Source organism: Simochromis diagramma, unplaced genomic scaffold (assembly GCF_900408965.1).
Source record: "Simochromis diagramma unplaced genomic scaffold, fSimDia1.1 OVJJ01000618.1, whole genome shotgun sequence".
NCBI classification, from domain to species: domain Eukaryota; kingdom Metazoa; phylum Chordata; class Actinopteri; order Cichliformes; family Cichlidae; genus Simochromis; species Simochromis diagramma.
Genome location: NW_024387423.1, coordinates 10,065,228 through 10,088,624, shown reverse-complemented (window position 1 = coordinate 10,088,624; position 23,397 = coordinate 10,065,228). Strand labels below are relative to the sequence as shown.

At 41.2% G+C, this 23,397-nt stretch overlaps 1 protein-coding gene across 1 annotated transcript in view; it reads right to left on the bottom strand.

The window, feature by feature from the left end:
• Nucleotides 1–3,162: 3,162 nt before the first annotated feature.
• Nucleotides 3,163–23,397, bottom strand: part of bckdhb (branched chain keto acid dehydrogenase E1 subunit beta) — a 58,956-nt gene continuing 38,721 nt past the window's right edge. The window contains exons 9-11 of the mRNA XM_040012657.1: nt 17,646–17,732; nt 5,507–5,661; nt 3,163–3,633 (exon numbers count right to left, since the gene is read on the bottom strand). Coding sequence (XP_039868591.1) covers nt 5,521–5,661; nt 17,646–17,732 — 228 coding nt within the window. The 3' untranslated portion in view covers nt 3,163–3,633; nt 5,507–5,520. The remainder of the gene's footprint in view (nt 3,634–5,506; nt 5,662–17,645; nt 17,733–23,397) is intronic.

The window sequence follows — 23,397 nt, the reverse complement described above, 5'->3', positions numbered from 1 at the left end:
TCAGCAGATCTAAGGATATATTGTTTGCCTGCTGCTTTTTTACTAGGAAGTGCAAGACTTGCTCATGCTTTCCTAACACCTGCTGGCTGAATATCATCATATGAACAGCAGCTGAGTCTGCTGAGCCCACTGAGTGGTCAAATCATTCAGTTATATTTACAAGAACGAACAAACTGGGAAGCAGGGTTCAGGCTAGAACTATTCACGAAGACTACTTAAAGCAAAGCTTACCCAAGACTGTTCACACACTCGATATCGACTTTCATGCTAGTCAGAATTGTTTTTGCCTTACAGTATATACTACATTTCTATTTATGTTTGCAAGTTTCAGTAAATCAATGCACTTATTTCCCATTTTCTTAGCAAAATGTTGTCGGGAAACTGACATCCCTCCTATTATTTTATACTATATTTTGTTTCTCTTTGTTTTTGTGTTGTTCAGCACTTTAAAAACGCACCAGGGCGGAGGGAGGTTTTGGAGTCTTCTCACACCCCCGTTCTCTGCGACCTGCTGGAGCGGGGGGCCGGGAGGAGGAGTTGGCCGTCTGACTGGGGTCTGGGGTGTGGGGCCTCCCTGCTGCTGTGGAGTCTGGGCGGTCTGCTCCTCCCCACCGCAGGGAAAAAGGGTAACACCACCTGGGTCTGGGTGCAGTTTCCCCCTCCAGGGGCAAGGGTACCTAGACCCGGGGCTTAGAGTACGCCTGGGGAGTGTGATTGTGTGTCTCTCTATGTCTGTCTCCATGTTGGTTGAATGTTGAGTAATTGCATATGAGAGCATGAATGGGAATGTGGGAATGGATGTTTGTATCTGTGTGTGCCTGTATGTCTGTGTCTATATGTCAGGTTGGGTATCAGACGCCACCTCTCTGGGGACATCTCAGGCCCTCTAAGGCAGCGGTCCCCAACCCCCGGGCCTCGGACCGGTACCGGTCCGTGAGTCGTTTGGTACCGGGCTGCGAGAGTTGAGGCTCAGGTGTGAAATGTATAGTTTTCAGGGGTTTTATCGGTTTTCAGCGTTATTTTGTTATCATTTTTATCGTTTACTCGGTTTTCCTGGGTCTTTTCACGTGTGTTATGAATAAATTTTCTTTTTTTCGGTACCGGTACTAGTTTTATTTTGCTGTATTTATCCGCGACACCTTAAAGGCCGGTCCGTGAAAATATTGTCGGGCATAAACCGGTCCATGGCGCAAAAAAGGTTGGGTACCGCTGCTCTAAGGTATGGAGGCCTATCTCCCCCACCACTTCTCCTGCCAGTGGCAGATGCCCTCAGACATCGGTGCGTTGGTGGTTCTTTGTGTCCGGGGGTGGGTGCCCAGGTACACACCAGCTCACTCCTTGGTGGCTGCTTATCGGGGCCTGGAGCCTGGGGCTCACACGGGCCACTTCGGGGGTGGGGTGCCCTCGGCCTCTCGGCCTGGGGCTCGGTCACTCTGGCGCAGCTGGCTGCCAGCGGAGCTCACGGGCACGTCACTGCAACCCCTCCTGGCTTCTGCTCCGCGGCTGCTGGGTGACCCCTCATCTGGGACTCTCCTCAGCTCCTTCTGGGATAGTGGCACAGCTGCCCCTCTGTTGGTCTTCCTTGGTCTCTTGTGTTCTGGGGGCCTCTGGATGTCTGGAGTTTTGATCTCCTCCATACCTGCTTCATGCCCTGGAGGACGGGACTGTGGCCCCCCCACACCCTCTAGCAGATCATTACATGAAAGAACCTTTTAAAAACAAGCGCGTTCATGCTCACAGGTGTACACACGGGTGCTCACACACACAAACTACACCCTTTTTGGCTCCTACCTCAAAGCACACTGTGCGCTGTCGATCTTACGTGCTGCACAATAATGTTTAATATTTAGTATTTACAGTTATATTCCCATAGATCATTGTGATGTTGTTTATTGTATTGCTCTCGTTTTCTTCTGCTTGTTTTCTTTCTCAACAGGTGATCCAGGTGATTGATATATGTATTTTTTGTGTGTCTGCTTATTTAGTTGGTTTTTGTTTTTTTTCCCTTTATCCCCGTCCCTCTTCTCCGCTGTTTTTTCCCCCCCCTCTTCCTTTCTCCCTTTTCTTTTCCTCATTTAAGTCTGTCCCGTATCTAGCAAGTGAAAGTAACATAAATAAATAAAATAAACAATAAAAGGTGAATCAAATAGACCATTACGGCAAGGCTGGGATGGTCAATTTGGTAAAGTAAATTCGTTGGGCATCTTTCCTTGCCTTTAGACAATAATTCTGATGGCAAAAGAACCAAACGGGAAAGGCAAAAAATAAATAAATTAAAAAAAACAAACAAACAAAAAAACAAAAACGCACCAGGCTTACCAAAGTGCTATATAAATAAATGATGGTGATGATGATGAAATGTCAAGACAGGAGGGGCGACTTTTGCACAATACTGAATGATTTACAGTCTACTGTATAATCCTAAAGAGAAACTGTACCCATTTCCACTTGTATAAAGGGTTTGAAGTGTCTAACAGACATACAAAGATATTTGCCGAGCACTTTTGAACGATTTGTTTTTTTTGACCTAATGATTGCCTGACCAAAACTTTACAGTCATACCCAGATACTTAAATGATCAGCACATACATGTGGCACATTAAGCACTAGTTGAGGGCACGATTGCTTCTTGTCAGTGTTTATTAATGGAATTGAGGGCAAGTTTTCAACTACTGCTTTTATTGTCCATTGAGAAACCATAACTCAATGGACAGAAACATGCAGTAAATGGGCAAAGGCTCCCACTCACGATCATGATTGATTCCATGTTGAAATCTAAAATGGCAAACATGGACAAGAGGTTTAACAAGAAAACTGATTTCCTTATGGAAGCGCTGATAAGATGGAAAAGCCTTAAAACATCCCAGTAATGGCCATGTGATAAAACTCTACAACTTTTTCCATTCTTTCACAATTTTACATCTTTAAATCAAAGCTGTGATAACAGAAAACCAATCAGCTCATCTTTAGACTCCTTGCAGGCTGAACAAGATGAGCAGATGGCTGAAAAATCAAAAGTGGTGCAATAAATACAACAAAATATATTGAATGAGCAGTAAAATATAGCTGTAACATATTTTACCAGACCTCTTGAGCAGAAATTGTTTTCTGTTTCCAACATGACAAAGTAAATCCCTACAAATCCAAAACACCAAAACCAAATGCTTTCACCAAATCAGCATCTTTTATTTTCCTTAAAATCCACAGATCCACCTTTATTAGTACAACAAGGTTCAGTTCATGTCAAACTAAATTAAGATTAGAGCACGGTTGGACACATTCAAATCAAAAGTAACAACACAGAGAGGCAGACAGTCACAAATGAAACCAAATACACTTTTCCCCACAGTATCCAACTTTGACCTAAGAGATAACTAAATCACATCAGTTTTACATGGAGGTTCATCGAGCAAATGAAGTCACTTATGTCTTGCAGAAGAACAAGGCTCTCTAATTCAGAGATATGGTAACAGTCTTTTAGTTTGAGGACACAGAACAACATGGAACCCATCTGGTTACTGCTTTCTGATTGGATGGTCAACAAAGTGTCTTTTCCTGGCTGCTCTCCAGTGTCTGGATGAAAGAAGAGGAAGAAGGAGAGGCGATCAAGTTCAGGGCTACCAGGAGTTGGCTCTGGAAAAGGAGAAAGATTCAATAAGTGAAGAACTTGGCAGTGTGCTGTAGATGGCAGATGAGGAGGAAAACAGATCTGGATGGAGATAGTGAAGAGTGAGGATGAGAGGTGACATGTGTTGGATGCGATTAGAGATGTAATAAATGCCTCCTTCAGACTTACAGGCCAACATTTTAAAGGCTATATCTCAAGGTGACAGTAATAATTAAAAAGGAATTGCAAAAGAGCCCTCAATACATTATTCAACCTTTCTGGAAACAATCAAAGGACCAGAATCAAACTGTTAGTATTAGATTCCACAAATCCAGGGGCATACCCCTGTCATCTATGTCCTGTTAACGCTTGGCATTAAAATGAGCCTTGGGTGGTCTGATTACAAGGTGGTAGGTATTTAAACACACATAATAAATACTATGGCATTTTCAGAACTCTCCAGCTTCACATCAGGTACATACACTGTATGCAGAGTGACCACATGCACGTCCTCAACTACAATGACAAATCTATGGCAATTTATTTTGATTAATTTACAGTTAGATTAGCAAATCCAGACAGGTGTTACTACAACATTTACAAAATTTTTTGGTATTTGCTTCCAATCAGGGTTACAACGTTTACAGTTTGTCAAATGTAATTTTTACATACTGGCTCTCCTGTCCAGCCATTTTCTTAACTGCTTATTAAATTCAGGGGCGGGTGAGAAAACAGTGCTCAGAAGCACTACACTACCATACCACCCATACTGAATCTTACAAAACCCTCTAAAAAATACAAAGTCACAAGAAAATCAGACGTATCATTAAAAAACGATTTATTTTTAAATGTTTTGTTTTTTTACTAAAGGATGATTTCTGTTAAGAAATGGTTGAAAAAAGAAAAGTATTTCTCACAAACTAAGCTATAGAGAATGATCGTCCTTACTGTATGCAGACACGTGTGCAATTACCCCCTAACAGCCCGGCATGAGCCAGGAAAAACCCTGTCTTCACTGGAAGTAATAAGATGATGTCATCATCCCAATACCTCACATAAGATGACTTCAAACATCTGTATTCTGTACCATGCAGAACATTTGGAGAACCTGTTAAATGTTACTAGACAATATTAGATACACAGTAACAAAGTAGGACTAGATACGATCACGCACGCTCAGCTAAGCTCTAAAAACAGATACAACAAAGATGGACCATGAACACTCTAGCTCTACTGAAGCTTACCCATGCAAGAGGTCAACTTTATTTTTCTCATCTCAACTCCATTAACTTTATGGGCGAACACTATTTAATAGTTGGAGCGCTGTATTACACAGTTACATGAAAACCAGATGCCTTCATTTTTTTTCTTACTTATAAAACACTGTTAAATTGTTCCCTCTTAAATAAATTGAAAAATTTGGTGTTGGTTTAAAAACAATACTGTACGTTGTATGACTCCCAGAAACTAAGACTGTATTAGTCATTGTAGTTACATCTAGTAACCTGTAATGTTTGTAATTACCAGAATTTGCACAAAACCGTTCAAATGCACAATATATCCAACAGTGGCAACTACCAACAGAAAAATAAAATGCAGTTTTGCATGGCAACAACATTTGTAAGTCTTGATAAAAATCCTCTACATGTGCAGTGACGGCTTATATGAAACACAATCTGAGTGTTTAAGAGAAGAGGCAATCAGATTTCCTATAATGATGCTTCTTGCTCCTGAAGGCAGGTCGTAGTTAAGTCACCTTCTCATGTTTGCATTACTGATATAAATAATACATATTACAGGGTAGCTGTTGGCAGGCTTTAATATAGAATAAGAGTTAGAAAATTACATAATGTCCCATCATAAATTTGCTTCAAAAAGAAGCTGTCAGCTCTCTCCTACCTGATGGGGGTGGTTCAGTAGTTGATCATCTTCTTGATTGCTTCAAAGCACTTCCACTTGTCTGGGATGTAGAAGGGCTCAAAGATGTGCGGGAAGGGGGTGTCGTAACCGCAGACCCTGCTGATTGGAGCCTCCAGGTTAAGAAAGCACTCCTCCTGCATGATTAGAACAAAAGCCACCATCGTTATTATTATTATTCTTATTGCAATTCATCATTCATTCAGACAGGAACGCTAACATGTTCAGACTGCAACAACTATGGAAAACAGTCTTACTCCTGCGTGTCACACATACACTGAGTCAAATTACGGATTGACAAAGGTTAGGCCAGCAGAAACCTTAAAGCCACGATAATCCAGTAGTCTTATAAATGATGTGCAATGTGACTGAGGCCAACCTGTTATTGATTCAAATATAAAGAGATTAAATGGCGTAAATGAAAATGTTCAGTAAGGCAAAGACCCCAGCTTTTCTTAATGAGCTGTATAGATAAATGACCAAAACATCGACAAATCTTCTTCTGCAGACCCACAGTTTGTTATCAAGGCTAGAGCATGACATGCGCATTTTTAGCTAACTGTGCAATAGCGTCAAAACTTTTGCTATGAATTGTGTGCTCCTCCTGATCATGTAGTACAGATAAAACAGATGTGGGTAAAATAAAAATGATTTTATTTGACAGAAACACTATTTCTAAAATTCAGAAATGGACAGCGTGTGTTTGATTCGAAGGGTTTTTTGACAGTTGAGAGGGCATGGATCTCTTTCAGACTTTTCCACCAAAGCAAGATCATCATCACTGGTACTTCCTCAACTCAGCACTTTGACCTTGGCGATTTGTTCTCGCCTTCAAATTTATATTCACAGAACTACTGACAGCAGAGAAACAAACTACACGTTGTAATAAAGAAATTTAGGGCAACAGCAAAATGGTATTTGAGAGTTAAACAAACTTTACTTTGATTAATATGTATAATATGATCTAACATGGCTCATTCAGACTGCTCAGAGCAAAGTATTACTGGGACAATTTGGACAGAGTACAAAACAAGCCATGACTCGTGTCTCCATAGTGGCTTTTGACCTCTTCCTGTGGAGACAAAGCAGAATGAAGCTGACCAAAACACACTGAATGGGACAAACCCCCTGATGAGTTACACGACCACACTAGGAAGCCTGTGCGCAGATTTGCAGAAACAGACCTGAAGTGCACTCTTTCCGATTAACCTTTCAGATTAAACTGAGCTGCGAACAACTCAAAGAAAAAAACAAAACAACAACAAAACATTATCTGAAGTTACAGTCTGATACCGAATGAATGCCGTTGTCTTTGCTGTTTGTCTTATGTCACCAACACCATCAGTAACCTAGCCATGCATGTAATTCTGCATTACGAACCCATCAACTGGCTGCCATGGAGCACTCTGACAGTCGGCAAGGCAGGACTTTAATGTTTCACACTATGTTCTTCATTTCTTATGGAATGAGGAATGTCAGACTTGATGAGGAGATGTTTTATACTACAGTGATTTTGCAGCCTGTAAAAGTGCAACAAGAGAAACTAAGACAAAAGAAAGACGACTCCAGCAGCAGTAGATTGCTGATGTGTGTGGAGCTGATGTTAAATGGCCTGTATTTGTATAGAGCTTTACTAGTCCCTAAGGACCCCAAAGCGCTTTACACATCCAGTCATCGCCCCATTCACACACACATTCACACACTGGTGATGGCAAGCTACATTGTAGCCACAGCCACCCTGGGGCGCACTGACAGAGGCGAGGCTGCTGGACACTGGCGCCGTTGGGCCCTCTGACCACCACCACCAGTAGGCAACGGGTGAAGTGTCTTGCCCAAGGACACAACAACCGAGACTGTCCAAGCCGGGGCTCGAACCGGCAACCTTCTGATTACAAGGCGAACTCCCAACTCTTGAGCCACGAACACCCTGTTAGTACAGTGGAGGTTTCCAATCCACGTCTGCGACCATCAAATAGGACTTTGATACCAGGGGTGTCAAAAGTCCCCTTAATTACTACAGGGTGGGCCATTTATATGGATACACCGCAATAACATGGGAATGGTTGGTGATATTAAAGTCCTGTTTGTGGCACATTAGTATATGTGAGGGGGAAAACTCCTCTAGATGGGTGGTGACCATTTAGAAGTCGGCCATCTTAGATACAACCTTTGTTTTTTTAATAGGAAGAGGGCCATGTGACACATCAAACTTATTGGTAATGTCACAAGAAAAACAATGGTGTGCTCGGTTTCAACGTAACTTTATTCTTTCATGAGTTATTTACAAGTTTCTGACCACTTATAAAATGTGTTCAATGTGCTGCCCATTGTGTTGGATTGTCAATGCAACAATTCTCCCACTCTTCACACACTGATAGCAACACCGCAGTGGACATGTATCAAGCTTCTCCATTAGGCAATCCAATGAACAAGTCTGGACTGGTACTCCTAAACCTTGTGGAAGGCCTTCTCAAAAGAGTGTAAGCTATTAAAGCTGCATAGGGCTGACATCAAAATGGAATGGGATGTCAAGTTCATATGAATGTGAAGGCAGACGAGTGAACCCTTTTGAAAATATAGTGTATTTGTATATGTTTTTGTGAGTTTGACACTTCCACATTACCATTAAATTGCACAATGCTTTTTTAAGCCATATTTTTTTAAACTGGATGTGGCAGATATGATACAAAGTAAAACTCATGTAGGCAAATTAATATTTATTAACAAAACAAATTGTCACGTTTCAGCAAACTTTAAAGAGTTAAAAAAGAGGAGTGTACTCTCATCACTTCTTAATGAACATACAGAAAAGCAGTGTGACTGTGGTGGTGATGGATGATTGCTGTTTCACATTATTCAAATGGTCTGGATTCACATAAACCATGAAATACTAAGAAATATCCAATCATATGATATTTACACCAACAAACTAATTTTCCCGTCATATTCAACGGCCCCCATTCCAGAGCTTCAAACACTTTTCTGTTTGTTTACATTTCAAAAAGCATGCGGTTGTGTTAGTTTATGTATTTCTCCCTCCTCCTCCTCCTAATTTGACAAGACAAGAGCTGCAAGTGAAGGCCAACTGCTGCTCTGCACTACTGTGCTCTGCAACTTCACCACACTTTTTAGAAACCTCAAAAAACCACTAAAGTACTCATGAAGCTTTCTCAAAGCTACTAAAACTATTTCCATTTAGAGAAGCGGTACATCACAACAGAGAAGTCTCATTTAACTGCAGGGTCATGCAGTCCTGGTCAATGTAAAGAATGGGGACTATCACCTTATTTATTCACCATTTGAACTGGGGCTTCAAATTTTAAACCAACAGACTGCAAAAGTGTATATTTGCTTATTTTTGTACTTCAAACAAGTTATGCAACTACTGGAAATTTGTTCTAACATCACTATTTGCATGGAAATAGGTTTAGAAAGGACCATTTATTCTGAGACCTAAAATCAGAAGACTGGATCGGCAAATGAAGACCTGTTTAGTGGTCACTGTGGCCTCTCATTTTGGTTCCAGTAAAAATTAAAACCTAAACCCCACAGGGAGCTCCACCTGATTTACCATAAAGTATTTTCTTTCCCTGCTGCTGGCACCATTATTTGTCCAACATCTGGACACAGTGCTCTACAACTGGCAATCTGCTCCACCCAGCTAATTTACTGTGATTAGCTTTAATGAATGTACACTGAATGGAGACAACTAGTTCAACAAACCTTCCTTTCCACTTCACTGTTCTGTTTCCTCCTTTTCTTGTGAACTCCAGAATAACCTGTGACTGATTTGCTTCAACAGGCTGTGGCAGATATTTTTCCATTTCTTTACAAGTTTGCTTGAGCGCACTACTTTCATGTGCTGACAAATGTCCATGGCCTTAGGGTCTATGTAGGAGATTGAAAAGAGAACGTGAGAAGTAGGAGGGGAAAAAAAGAAGAAAAAACACACTTGTTCTGAACCGTTTTGTAAAGTCTGAAGCTTTCACTGAACAGTGATGCTACTGTACAACTGCTGCAGACGGCAGACATGTTTTACCTCTGCTAACACAGAATGAGATGATTTGTAAACCATTTAAAAACTAGATTTTGTTGACATGACGTTGAAATGCAATGTCCGTATCTGTGAAGGCATCACTGATGCTTGAAGACAGACTACAACTTTTGGAGCAACATGTGCTGTCAAACAGACAACGTCTTATTTAAGCAGGACAGTGCCAATCCACATTCTGTATGCAATCCAAGACCGTCAAAGGGCACTGACTTATCACCAATTTAAAAAATTTGGTTAACAAAAGAGATCTTGAATTGCTGAGCAGCTGAAATTGTATATCAGACAAAAAAGGGCAGACATTGGCTTTTCAAAGTTCAGCAGCTGGTCTCCTCAGTTCCAAAATGCTTTCAAGGTGTGTAAAATTTTGCAAGGATGGCATCTGATATGTTCTTTTTGTGCTGCTACTTTTTAAAATAAATAAATAAATGAATAGTTTCAGTGATTTGTTCATTTTTTTGTTCTAGTTTTAATCTACATTTTACAAAATATACCAGCTTCTTGGAATCTGGGCTGTTTCTTTGGAGATGCAGATGAATTAAAAGACTAGTTCTTTAGCCTTGCACATAGAATTTAAACACCATTAATGGCTTTTATTAGCAGGTAACTGTGGCTCTCATACTCATTTACTGAAAAACCTGTAAACTTTGTAATGTCAAATCTCAGTGTTGAACAGGAGTGTGCTTGAATAGACAGCCTGGAGCAAAGCTCTGGCACTCATAATAAGATTGTATCTTGTTGGGTCTGGATCAGTCTTTTTGCTCCTGTGCAGCCTTGACTGAAAAGCCCTGCTTTTTTACAGTATTCATTTGACAGCAGGATATGCAGTGAATGAGCTTTTGTCCAAGGTATTTATGAAATGATGAATTTCTGTTGAAGACTGAAGAGGGGAAAAATACCACACCACATGATGCTTTCTCTTCATCTCAGGGTATTAGTGGAAGCAACAATGTGATGACCCTTGTCCACTGAGATTACAACATTGAGATCTATTCTCTATCCGACTACAGAAAACTAGTCAGACGGTACCAGGGAGTTTGGTCTTTTTGTCTGGATCAGAGCTGTAATCTCCTTTAAATACATCTACTGGAAGTGGGAGAAAAGTACAGCAGTTTGACTGCCTGCCATCCCAGCTGGATGGGGGACGGCCATGCATCTCAGATTTCATTTAAATCTGTGTTTATCTTATGAGAGGTGCATCATTATATGTAATATACTTAAATGTCAGAATAAAAATATGTCAACAGGGCAGTTGCAAAAAAGCTCGAGTCCTGCAGTGGTGCAGGATTTAAAAATACTACACAGCGGGGGCTTAGAATCAAAATGATGATATTTAGATTGTCAGAAACACCCGCAGATTGGAGGTTGCAGTCAGACAGGGGTAGAAAAGAGCCAGTATCACATGCTATATCAGTTAAGAAAGTCCCAAGCCAAACCAGCTAGATTTCAGTTAGTGTTAAGTTCATGACTTCTAAACGTGTTTTTAAAGCTCTCCCAATGATAATGAGATTGAAGGACAGATACAGCATGTATGCAACGTCTCTGTTCTGATCTTTACTCACATAGTAATTGTAAGCTGATGCTATGCAAAGTAAATTTAATGTTTTGAATAAGTTTGCAAAGTAAAGCACAGATAGTTCATCGTGTTATGCTGAGTTAATGATAAGGCAAGTTGCTACTTATCGGATGTGCAGCAAAGAAGAAATGAAATAAAACTAAGAAATACAACAGAAAGGCTTGAGTGTCAGAGCTGTGAATGTGGCATTGTTTTGTTGTTGTACTGTTGATATTAGACCTGTGGAAAAACCATTGAGCTCAAAAAGGATCCACTGTAAAGAAAAAAAACGGAGGCCTCTTACTAAAGTTTAGTGGGTGTGAGAACAATATGTGTGGGAATTGCAGTTCTTCTAACAATAAGAACAACTATACAGTGAGGCCGCTAGAGAAAATAAATAGATTGGATCATGAAAATGCCAACTATAAATAACATTTAAAAAAAAAAAAAAAAAAAAAAAGAAGAAGAAGAAAAAAAGATTTCATCTGTCATCAGTCAGCTGCTTTATCTGAGAATCGTTGCGGCTGCTGTTGCTTTAGACTTCTGGTTTTATTTCATATAGGTAAGCCATTAACTTACATTACTGGCCTGGTGTGGGCTTCCTGCTGTTAAGCAAGTGATGATAATGAGTGGAAGGAGACCTTCTTGGCCAGTGCACTACATGTATCCAATCAAATCTCCTGAAGGAGCTTTCTTGTTTACACATTGAACTTTAAAGGCAGTTTAGTGTATCCCCTGATGGAGAACGACAAGTCGGAGGCGGGGGGCCTACCACTGTGGAGAACAGCGCCCAGGGCCTTGGGCTGCTTCTCATTCAGATGCGTCTGACCGGCAACCAGGAACCTGATTCTGATTTAGAAGGCATTTATGGCAGGAGATGGCAAGGCCTTCATCCTCGGCTAACAACAAGTGGGCCAGAGTGGAGACGCCAGCTTTTGAATTGTATCATAGCAGAGGACCACAACTCAACAGGACATCCTAAGCTGGATGTTTGATTCTGTTAGGTTTAATTACACAAGAATAATCGAAACCACTACCAGTGGAACAATAAGCAGGGAATCAAAGGGGCCAGTGAATAACTGTTAAACCCCCACCATGACAGTGCCACATGATTCAGTGCAATGTCATTTGTGGTTAGAGAGTGAAGCAGAAACTGGAGAACACCAAGCATAAGTTAGAAAACTACTATATTTGATACCCTACATAGGTTATGTTAAGTACACTCCAGTCTAATTGCTTGAAGCTGCCAAGAGCTATTGTCGTCCAGCGTGGTCACAATTATGCAGCATTTTATTATTTTCAAATGATCAGCCAAAGCAAGTACTTTTTTGGAACCTGAAGCTACTTTAGTCATGTCTGCAACGCTTTTGTAGGATGATTCACCATTTCTCTCTGTGCATCCCTGAGGTCCACAAAAGCATTGTCCTGAGCCTCATCTTTCTGCCCTACTGCGTCTGATCCAGACATCAGTAAAACACTTCGAAAAGGGCCAAAATGACACATCATTAAATCATGGCGGTGAGATCCAAAGCCTGATAAAGGAAACTTGCCAAGTCCTACCAAACACTCTTCTGTTCATAACACAAAACAGAAGATCGACTCCATCTGAGGATCTTTCTGTAAGAGCCCAAAAGTCTGAAGTAGATAGTAGTTGAATCCACGCTGTCTTCAAAATAACAGACTTTAGTTTAAACAGTGCTCCCAACTAAGTCCAGACTATACAAGCTTTACTGACAACCAGCGTATCTTTTTCTTCACTTGATTTCACAGTTGCGAGACCACACAAGTAAACAAAGAAGTGTGGTATATGTTAGGACTTCGATTTTCCACAATACCACTAATCTGTCTCCGATATTCAGAAACTCTCCAGGATGTTATTGTTGTTGACGGGGACCTCTGACTCACAATCTCCCTAAAAGCTGTATTTTTAGAAGCTTTATTTATTATTTTTATTATTATCAAAGCTGAGTGGGACTGCACAATCACATTTAAATGGCCATTTTATTTTACAACTCAAAGGGAACACACATGACAGCATTTACTCTGCATTCAAGTGAGAAACAAAAGTTACAACAAACCAATCGCTTTGTGACTTTTCAAGCTGCGTCAAACAAAGACGGATTACCACTGTGTGCGAAGAACAAATATTTCTAATAAAAACACATTAGAACTGAGGAAACCTCAGTGGTGAGCGAGTGGAAGGAAAACAAACTCAATGTTCTGGCAAAAAAAAGGACCATGCTTAACGTGGCACAACATCCCTACAACTAGTGACTAATCTGATATAATTGCAGTTTTGATTCTTCTACCTGACCAAGCTAAATCTGAAAGTGTGTCACCTTTTCCTTTACAAATCTGCTGAACACATGAGTTCAGCTCGAATCATGACTCACAGCCCTTTTAGGCAACATACAAGCATGTTTTTGGTCAAAACTGTCAAGCAGAGCTGAGAAAGGTGCTGTCATGTAGCCAGGCAAGTACATCTGGATCACTCCGCACAAGGCAAAGTTTGACATGCTGCGCTAGGTAATGCTGATCGTTTATTATGCTGTCACGCCACGGGCTTGTAACTGGCTGCAGTCTTTAACGTGTCAATGGCGCTGTGCTCATTTAGTTTTAAGCGGAATGGCTTGTTGTAAAGCCATCACACTTTTTTTTTTAGTGAGACTGCCTTTTAGAAGATCTTCAACGAGCCCATTACGTTCTCTCTGATGAAGGGATATCTTTGATATAATTCATGGTTTTAAGAGTGCAACAGATGCCAGTAGGTCAAGTTGCATCCTGTTGAAGTACAACAATCAGCAACTGTAAAGATTTATTTTCCGACAAGAGCATCCAAATCTCCCGAGGCCAGGCGAAAACTGCAGATCGATGCAATCAGTGAATACACCAACAGCTTACATCATCTGTACACAATGTGAAAACATGGGAATGAGGTGGATGACTCACTGGCCATTTAAGCCCTAGCAAACAGGGGAGGGGGAGAAGGCAACATCTGATTGACAGTAAATGAGCATGGGATCGATTTTTTCATTTGACAGCTCCAACTCACGAGAATTAACAAGGAAACTGCTCCAGGTAATGCATAGTGTGTCATGCATACAATTAGGCTGATGACTTTTGAGGAGGTGGTCATAAAAGGGGAGATGTGTCATTTGTTAAGACACTAATTGCTCATCTAGATGGGAGTGCTAGTCGCTGCTACAGTGAGTGGCTCAGAGAGAGAAAACACCCCACACACTGAAGATAATTACCCCAGAACACAAGAGTAGATGCAATTAGGATGAAGGGAAAGGGAGGGCTTTTCATTTAGTCATGCATCGTACTTAGCTCAGAATTTGGCATCGACTGTCTCTGGCATGTTGTGGTTACAGTGTGCAGACCTTTTGCATTACCAGCAGCAAGCAATATTTCAGAAATCCAATACGAGCAGACAGCTCAGCTGGATTCACAACCCTTAGATGAGTAGCATCGTATTATCTGTGCAGCTCCTCAGTATTTTTGCTGGGTTTTAGTCTATTTTGTTTACACTCTTGTGCCAAAATTGTTATTACTGTATAGGAGGCGTGATAATGTTCCAGGAAACAGCCCACAAAGGGCACCAGTGCAAGTAGTTAGAACAGCAGCTGTGCTGGAAGCTGTCTGGGCATACCTGAGAACATGAAATGGGAGATGGGCCAAATTAGAAATCAGGTTAAAAATGTTGTATATGCTATCATGTCATATCAGTGGTTAATTTATATGTTCAGTGAACAGTGTTTATTAAAATTTGATTGAACAGTTTGATGTCTTGGCCTGTATGCCCACAGGTTCCAAGCAAAAAGGGAAATTCCAATATACTTAAGGAGAACCAAACAATGTCAAACAAAAAGTTAATATTAATAGATTCTGCCCATCTTACTCCTACATTTCTACTGCTATCTAAGCTGATAATGCTCCAAGTTTGGGAACTGTAGTTGATATAGTACTAAAGTGGATGCCAGCAAGAAATATAATCATGCCGCTCAGTCTGTGAGTTAGCTGTGGGCTAGATTTTAAAAGACGCATTAAATGTTACTGAAGCAACTGAATCACTTGTGACAGTGACAGAAGAAAGTTCCAAATGAGCTGACTATATGCCAGAGCTGGAAGTTTGCTTTATTATTTTGTGAAATCCCACATTATCAGGAATTTTAAGTAATCAGTTAGCTCTGTTTGCTGGAGGATCCACATGGGATCCCTGAGGATATCTTTAAGAGTCTGGAACTTTTTTGGAGTAGGGGTGGATATATGAATCAAGCTTCATTGAAATCAGTTGAAAGTTATTTATATAGTACCAAATAACAAGAACTATAGCTTTATATTATCAGGTAAAGACCCAACAATACTAGAGAGAAAACCCCAATAATCAAACTACTCCCCTATGAGCAAGCATTTGGTGACAGTGGGAAGGAAAACCTCCCTTTTAACAGGAAGAAACCTCTGGCAGAACTAGGCTCAGGGAGGGGCGGCCATGTGGCACATGGCTGGGTAGGAAGAGAGGACAAACACTAACACTAGTTAGCATTTAAAGTGTTTTATAAGAATTAAAAATGAAAACAGCTGACCAAATTAATTTGACTAAGTGAAGATCAGCAAGTGTGACCACCTCTATAATGTTTTGGTAGTCTGGAACATTCAGGTGTGTTAATACAATGGCACAATCTTTAGGTGAGGGGAGGAAGACAGGACAAAGACACACTGTGGAAGAGTGCCAGAGATTAATAACTAATAATCAAATAAAAAGTGATGTATAAACACAGAGTGTGTGATTGATCAGTTTGAATATTGAGCCAAGAGTGTACCTCTGACTACGTTGAGCTGTTCTTGAACAGTTGTGAAACCATGCCTGGGTGTGTAGTTCACGAATCTCTCCTAGCCAGGTTGGTGGAACAATTTTTCTGGTGTACGTTATAGTGGTTTATAAGTTTAAAAAAAAAAATCATACTGCCATTGGCACTATAAACTAGGGCTGCACGATTAATCGTTAGAAAATCGCGATCTCAATTCATACTTATGTGCGATCTCATTTCCAAATGACAACGATTAAAAAAAAAAAAAATACGACAACGATTGTACCGCATTTTGATCCGGGACGTAATCTGCATGAAAACAAGCGCTCACTCTTCCTGCTCAACAAATGACAAGGGCGGAGCCTTATACCACGTGATACAGAAGCTTGCTGCTAAAATTGGCAGGGAAAAAAACAACGGAGAGCACGTCAGGGATGACGAGAAAGTGACTGGAGAAAATCCGTCCCGGTCAACCACCCAAACATCAATAACGGGAACCTTATACAGCGCTTCCCTATACCCGTCGAACTCCCGCAGGCACAAAGAAATTACGGAGGCTATCACTTATCACCTGACCAAAGATATGGCTCCCATCAACACTGTGCAAAACGAGGGATTTAGGAAAATGATCAACACCCTAGACAAACGCTACACAGTGCCGTCCCGCAACTATTTTTCTATTGTTGCACTACCTGCTCTATACACGCAGCGTCGAGCAACGGTGGAGAAGGAATTTCAAGCAGTACAACATTTTGCGGCAACGACAAAACGTGAGACATTTGTTGTTTTTATGTTTATTTATTGTTTTTATGTTCAGTCTCAACTGTTACAAAGTTGATGTGCAGTTAATAAGTGCAATAAATATTTATACTGGAAAGAAAATCGTGAGAGAATCGTGATCTCAATTCTAAGCCAAAAAAATCGTGATTCTTATTTTATGCAAAATCGTGCAGCCCTACTATAAACTATAAAATATATTTATGCACATCATCTGACAAAATTGATTTTGAATTAATTCTATATATGCTCATTTTTCGGGAAACCACATCAACACAACTGCACATTCAACATTCAAGCCAACCATGATTATATTTTACCGCACAATGACTGGCAGCATAGTTCCTCTAGAAATACAGAGTCAACTATTAGCAGTCCACATTTATCAGTGAATCTCTTCGACATAGGAAATGTCTCTTTATCCATTCTAAGCTATTTTATGGAGATTAATTTTCACTCGGGCTAGAGAATATGATTTCCTCATTGTCTGAGTTTCTGTTGACTCATAGAAGGAATATCATTTCTGATGCAAACTGCAGTGGTGAAGCACTAGAGGTTTCTAAAGTGCCTTAATTGATTGCCTCTGTGAGCTGTGTGTCAAAGCCACTGCTGCAGCTCCAGCTGCTGAGCGTGCTGGTTAGCAGCCAAATTAGCTGGCAAGCACCTCTCCTTTGACCTTACTCATAATCTTTGCTTCATGGTGCAAAGATCGGTGCCTCTTCTCAGCTCTACTGTAAACCCAGCTCGGAGGCAGGCCTCTCAGTTTTCAAAACCACAGCTCTGGGGAAATCAGTTAGAAGTTTTTAGGAGTTTTATATCTACCCCTGGGAGACAGATTGTCAAATAAAAGTCAACTATAGCACACTATCAGCATGGACACACAATCGATGACATGCATGAATGCATACACTCATGGCCTCCACTCACCTGTACTGTAGAGCTGATTTCAGAAGCAAAGCCTCCTGTTACCGGTGCCTCATGACTGATAAGCAAGCGTCCTGTTTTGACCACCGACTGAAAAACAAAAAACACATAAATAAATCAGTGAGCCATCTCTAAACTTGAACAAGCCTTATAGATGGCAGATATGTAGGATTATGACTGAGAACACTTCCAAAATGAAAAGTTCCATCGAAAATCTGCAACACTAAATGAAGAGTTAAACTCATGCAGGCAGTTTAATAACTGTGTGATTTTTGGATGTGTGAGACACTGTGTAGAGGTGAAAGCTTAACTACTGGAGGTGCTACTCCTTCAGCTGTATGTGGGCAGGGAGACTGGTGTTACAGAGTCAGAACGATTCACATGCGGCCTGCTGTGGTCAGCTATATCTGCTTCCTTCCCTCACAGTGCATGTGTGTGAGTGCATTTATAAAATGGATATGACACAACCGTACGAGCTGGAGGGCTGATTTAGGCTGGTACACTGGGCCAATGGGACAATCATGGACATTAGAGGTCTCAGCCTCCCAGGCATTTGCATTTGGGTTTTCTGAAACCTGACATTACTGCACAAGGATGCCTCTGCTCCACCCGTTATCTACCACAACATAAAACCAGTACTATACTATAATCTTATCCACTTGCCACTTGTCCAGACCAAAGCTATGTCTGTTCTCTGCAACTTCAGCAAGCCTTTTCTTTTACCCTCACAAGTTTGTTTCCATCAATAAAGTTAAGAAAAACACCTCTGATACCAGTGTTGAGCATATTTTTGCCACCATTGTTTTAAGATGTGCAACTTTCATGGAGTTACAAGAAGAGTAATCAAAAAAATTAGAACACTTTTTAATAATAGTATATTATCAAGTCAATTCAACTTGTGGGATATTGATCTGGTCAGTGAAGTAGCAGAGGGGGCTATTATTCAGTTTCAGCTGCTTTGGTGTTAAGACACACAATCTCAAGAGCATGGAGGAGATTCCAGGAGACGGGGCAGTTACTCTAGGAGAGCTGGACAGGGCCGAGGAAGGTCCTGAACCCATCAGCAGGAGCGGTATCTGCTCCTTTCTGCAAGGAGGTACAGAATGAGCACTGCCAGAAATACAAAATGATCTATAGCAGGACAGTGGTGTGAATGTGGGCCCTGTCCTTACTGTGCAGCTCGATTGGCATTTGCAATAAAATACCAGAACTGGCATCGCCACCACTGGTGCCCCATGCTCTCACAGATAAAAGCAGGTTCACTCTGAGCACATGTGACAGATGTACTGCCTGTAAGACCATTCAGCAAGACTGATTTGGTGCTGGGTCAGTGATGATCTGGGGAGGCATATCCATAGAGCAATGCACAGAAAACTGCACCCTGACAATCATTAGGTGTTGAGATGAAATATTTGAACTTATTGTCACACCCTACTCTGGTGCCATGGGTCCCGATTTCTCACTAGTGCACCACAATGCCCGGCCTCATGTTAGGAGTATGCAGGCAGTTCCTGAAGGATGAAGGAACTGATACCATTGACTGGCCCCTGAACTCCACTGAACCAAATCTAACGGCACACCTCTGGAACATTATGTTTCGCTGCTAGGTTGCACCTACGACATTGTCAGGCATGCATACAAGCATGTGGGGGGCCTTACAAACTTCTGAGTACCATTTGGAGATCCTGCAATTAAATTTTGGCAAAAAAGACTGACCTCCTGTGTCACTTTGATTTTTGGGGTGTCGTTGAATTTAGCACTGTTGATTGATAGAAATGTAATTGATCAACCAATGTGATGTGGCAAGCTTTCATTCTTAACACATTACCCAGTCCGTATCAGTATAGATATTTAGCATGATTTTTTTGCTCCCAACACTAAGATCTGATGTTTTTTCAAAGTGTTCCTTTAGTGCTTTTGAGCAGTGTATATGAGTGGAAACGCTGGTCATGGGCTCTGTGCATGTGTTTTCCACTGAAATAACTGTACCGCACAATCCGCTCTTCATTTAGGCATGGCTGGGAGAACATCACATACTTTTCCATCCTTAAAAACCACAAACCAAACAGCCGTTGTAACCAAATAACCTGCTGAAAATAAGCATCACATGTCCATACGGCACTGTAAGTTAAGCCTGGGATCCACATACACATACGCGCACAGAGGCAATGTTTACATTGCTGAGGTCCGGGGTTTTGGCTGTGAAGGACTAAATAACTGTGGCAAACTTGTGCCACTATCACTCACTTATTGGAGGCTAAATGAGTCAGGGCTGTGTCACTAATGTCAACATGCCACAGGGTACACTGGAAACATTGTGTTGCAGGCTGCGCTTATAGAAGTTAAACTTAACACAGTAGAAACCTAATTTCAAGTCAATTCACTGAGGCTGAATGCTGTTTTTAGCAATCCATAACCAGCTGAGGTAAATGAGTTCAGTGTGCAAAATTCACTGATGATATGACACTATGCTCAGGAATGTGGAAGTTAATAACAGCACTGGAAGACAATAACAACAGTTGGCGATCTACACTAGAAGGAGGAATCAAGCGAGGAGCTGAGAGCTGGGCGATGTCTTGATGTGACATGTTGCTGTCAGCACTGCCTTAGCGAAATGACTCATCCAGGTCTGGTGAATAAACAGAGCCGCTGTCCAATCTTCTTCCCCGCCCCGATGGTGAACCCATTGCTCAGCTTATGCAAACACACACCCACGAAGACAATGCTAACATAAGTTCCAATTTACACTGTGACGCCAGCATCGCCTTGATCGATCCCCTCTTGTTGGCCATGTCCCCGAGGGAACACCCCTCATAGTACTCGCTGCACCAGTGCATTCTTCAGATGCTTATGACACAAAAGGAGCCTGCCACTGTTTATACAATATCGTGGGATAGAATTTCAGACACTAGAGGCTCAGGGAAAAAAACCCAAAAAACCCAAAAAACTTGTGACCTATTTAATAGACGTGTACAAAACCCATGCAGCTTAAATGCACAGAGACAGTTACTGGCAGTGTGTCAGCTAGCTGGCATAAGCTAAGTTAGTTAGAGCTACTTTAGAAGCTGTGCTGGATGCCAGCGCATAATATGACAATATGTTTGGAAAATGGCAAAATGCAGTAATGTCTGGGGCAGCTAAGTGGCAGCCGGTGTGCTGCTACAGTAGTTAATGCAATTTATAAGATGGGTTGAAGTTACTGCATTTAAGAGAAACAGTCAAAGCTGCACCGACAGATTAAAACCAAGAAACGTTTTGGTACCCTGTTGCTGACTGCAATGCTAAATGAACTTAGGATGTATGAGTTTGAATTGATACATGCCTATGCTGGATATGATCAGGCTATATCTTGTTCAAACTGCAACCTTGCCTTGGGTTAGTTCCTGAATATGAGACTTGGCTTTGCATTTGCTGTATTTAAGTTGTTTCCTTTGGTGCAGAGCAAGGGTGGCAGTAAAAGGCTTCCTGTTGTCTTACTCTTGCATTTTACTGTACTGGCAAAAGAAACTTGTAGGAGAAAACACAAGCAGCCCATGCTGGGAATGTCATTAGTTTTACAAGTACTTTGGTAGTAAACCAATTCCAGGTCAAACAAGATGGATAATTTTGCTACAGAAAAAGAAAGGGAATCAGCAAAGTCTTTTAGGAATTACTCCATTTAATAACTGTCTATAGATTTGAATCTAAACCAGCTTCACTGTGTCAGTGGAGAAAAAACAGACGATCACATCATCCGTACGAAATTTAACAGTGACCTGCTCCCTTTATGTTTTTTTTCCAGTCTGGACACAGACGTGTCTTTTAGACTGACAATGTTCCTTGAGCCACCCTGTTAGTGACTAAAACATAGTCAAATTCAAACTTAGTTTCCAGTCCTCAGGATTTATCGTCAGGGGACCATGGACAAGATTTTAAGATAATCCATTATATACATTTCAATCTGGGACAAAGATAGCCCATCCAGTCATCCACCAACGTCTGTTAAAGAAGGAAAAATAAAACACAAGAACCATTTTACTCATGTCTATAAGGACCTACTATTAACAAATTTTCCCCTCTGCCTTTCAATATACTCTATTCAGCATCTACAGAAGGCCAAATGTAATTGGTTTGGTAGTCTTATTCCAGCCTATCCATGGCTGGATTTACACCTCAGCTGTCAGAGTCATTCACCTCACCTCACCGCCAGAGGTTCAATTATATTACATTTAAAATAAAATAAAAAAAGGAGGACACACACACAAACTCAGCTGTTTTTTTTACATCTCTGACAGGACCCTGTTGCAGCGCACCAACACAGTAATTGTGGCTGTGGCCTTTAACTTGGTTGCTTCCGGTTGCTGGAAGGGCTTTCAGGAGACAGAACCATCCGCTCTCATCATGCGGTTTGACCCTTTTCTCTAAACTCGTCCTGTCCTCTTATTTGCCCATAACAGCCACCTTCCATGTCGGTAAAACTGGGAGCAAAGCTGCTACTTTCAAGACAGCTGTGGAGCCAGGGGAAGTACATCAGACACTGTAAGAAGATGACCAGTTAGATGTGTCCAATGCGAGAAATTATATGTCTTCAGTGTGCAAAAGACTGTTAAACATGTCATGAATCTTTCAATATAACCTCAGGAAGACATTCTGGCAGGGGGATCCCTTTGTTATGGTTACATCATGGACACGTGCCTGATGGGTTTATTACTCTGTGGCTCGTGTCTACTGAATCAAAGAGCCTTTACTTACCAAAATAAAAGCAGAAGAACAGAAGACTGCGGCAATATTAATTGGGAGGATGAGAGTGGAAGTGAGAAAAGGCAAGTTGAAAACATGAGTTTGGAACGGAGACCGAAAATGTTCTTAAACCTGTTGTTTTAAGCACATTTGTGTTTAGAGGAGATCTTGTTCTGGTGAAGAAGAGTGCATTCAAAGCAAAACTTAATTGTGAAAATCTATTTTATAGGGTAGTGAATGATGAAAAAACAACAACAAATGGAATACATTCAAATGATTATGTGCAGTTGTTTTAATGTATTAGTCTTTTTAAAAATGTTGATCTGCTTCATCTTTAATTTGTTCTATTGCACAACATTCTCGGACTGATTAAACTCTGAATCTGTCCTTAAACAGTCTAGCTTCTGAGAAAAACCAACAAACTTTAAGTTGTGCTATAAATCAGTAAACTTGTCATTTACTATGAGAATTTTCCCAGACAATAATTACACGTCCAAACAAGGATACACACCCAGGGCCATGCTTGATTTAAGTGCCAGCTTGGTCACTGACAGCAGTTTCCCTTTAGGTTAAAGACTCAATTTGGAAAAAATTAAATAAATAAATAAATGCAGTGCTCAGGTATCTCTGTCTAGTTAACTGGATGCTTGATGCAGCTACCAAGCCAGAGTCTCAAATCTGTATGAAGCTTGTTTGTTACATCCTGCTCCCTGCCCTGGCTCTGAGTCAAAGTGAAGGCTCCTGGCTCATGGTGGCTGGTGGTAGTTGGGCTGGGCGACAGCTCTGGTGGCTACAGCTTTACTACTCATTGTGCAGCAGGGCTGTTATTTGATGCCGGAGTCGTTCCGCTGGCTGCAGAGGAAATGTCATGTTTGCTGCCATTCCCATACACACCCAAACCTAATGAGCAGCATGGAGCCCATCTTCAGCATTTTCTCCATCCTCGCTACAAGGATTTGCCTTTTCCTCCACCAGGCTCCTTCCTGACTCTTGCTCCTCTGTGCTGTGGTCGGTCTGTCTCATCCTCGTCACCCAT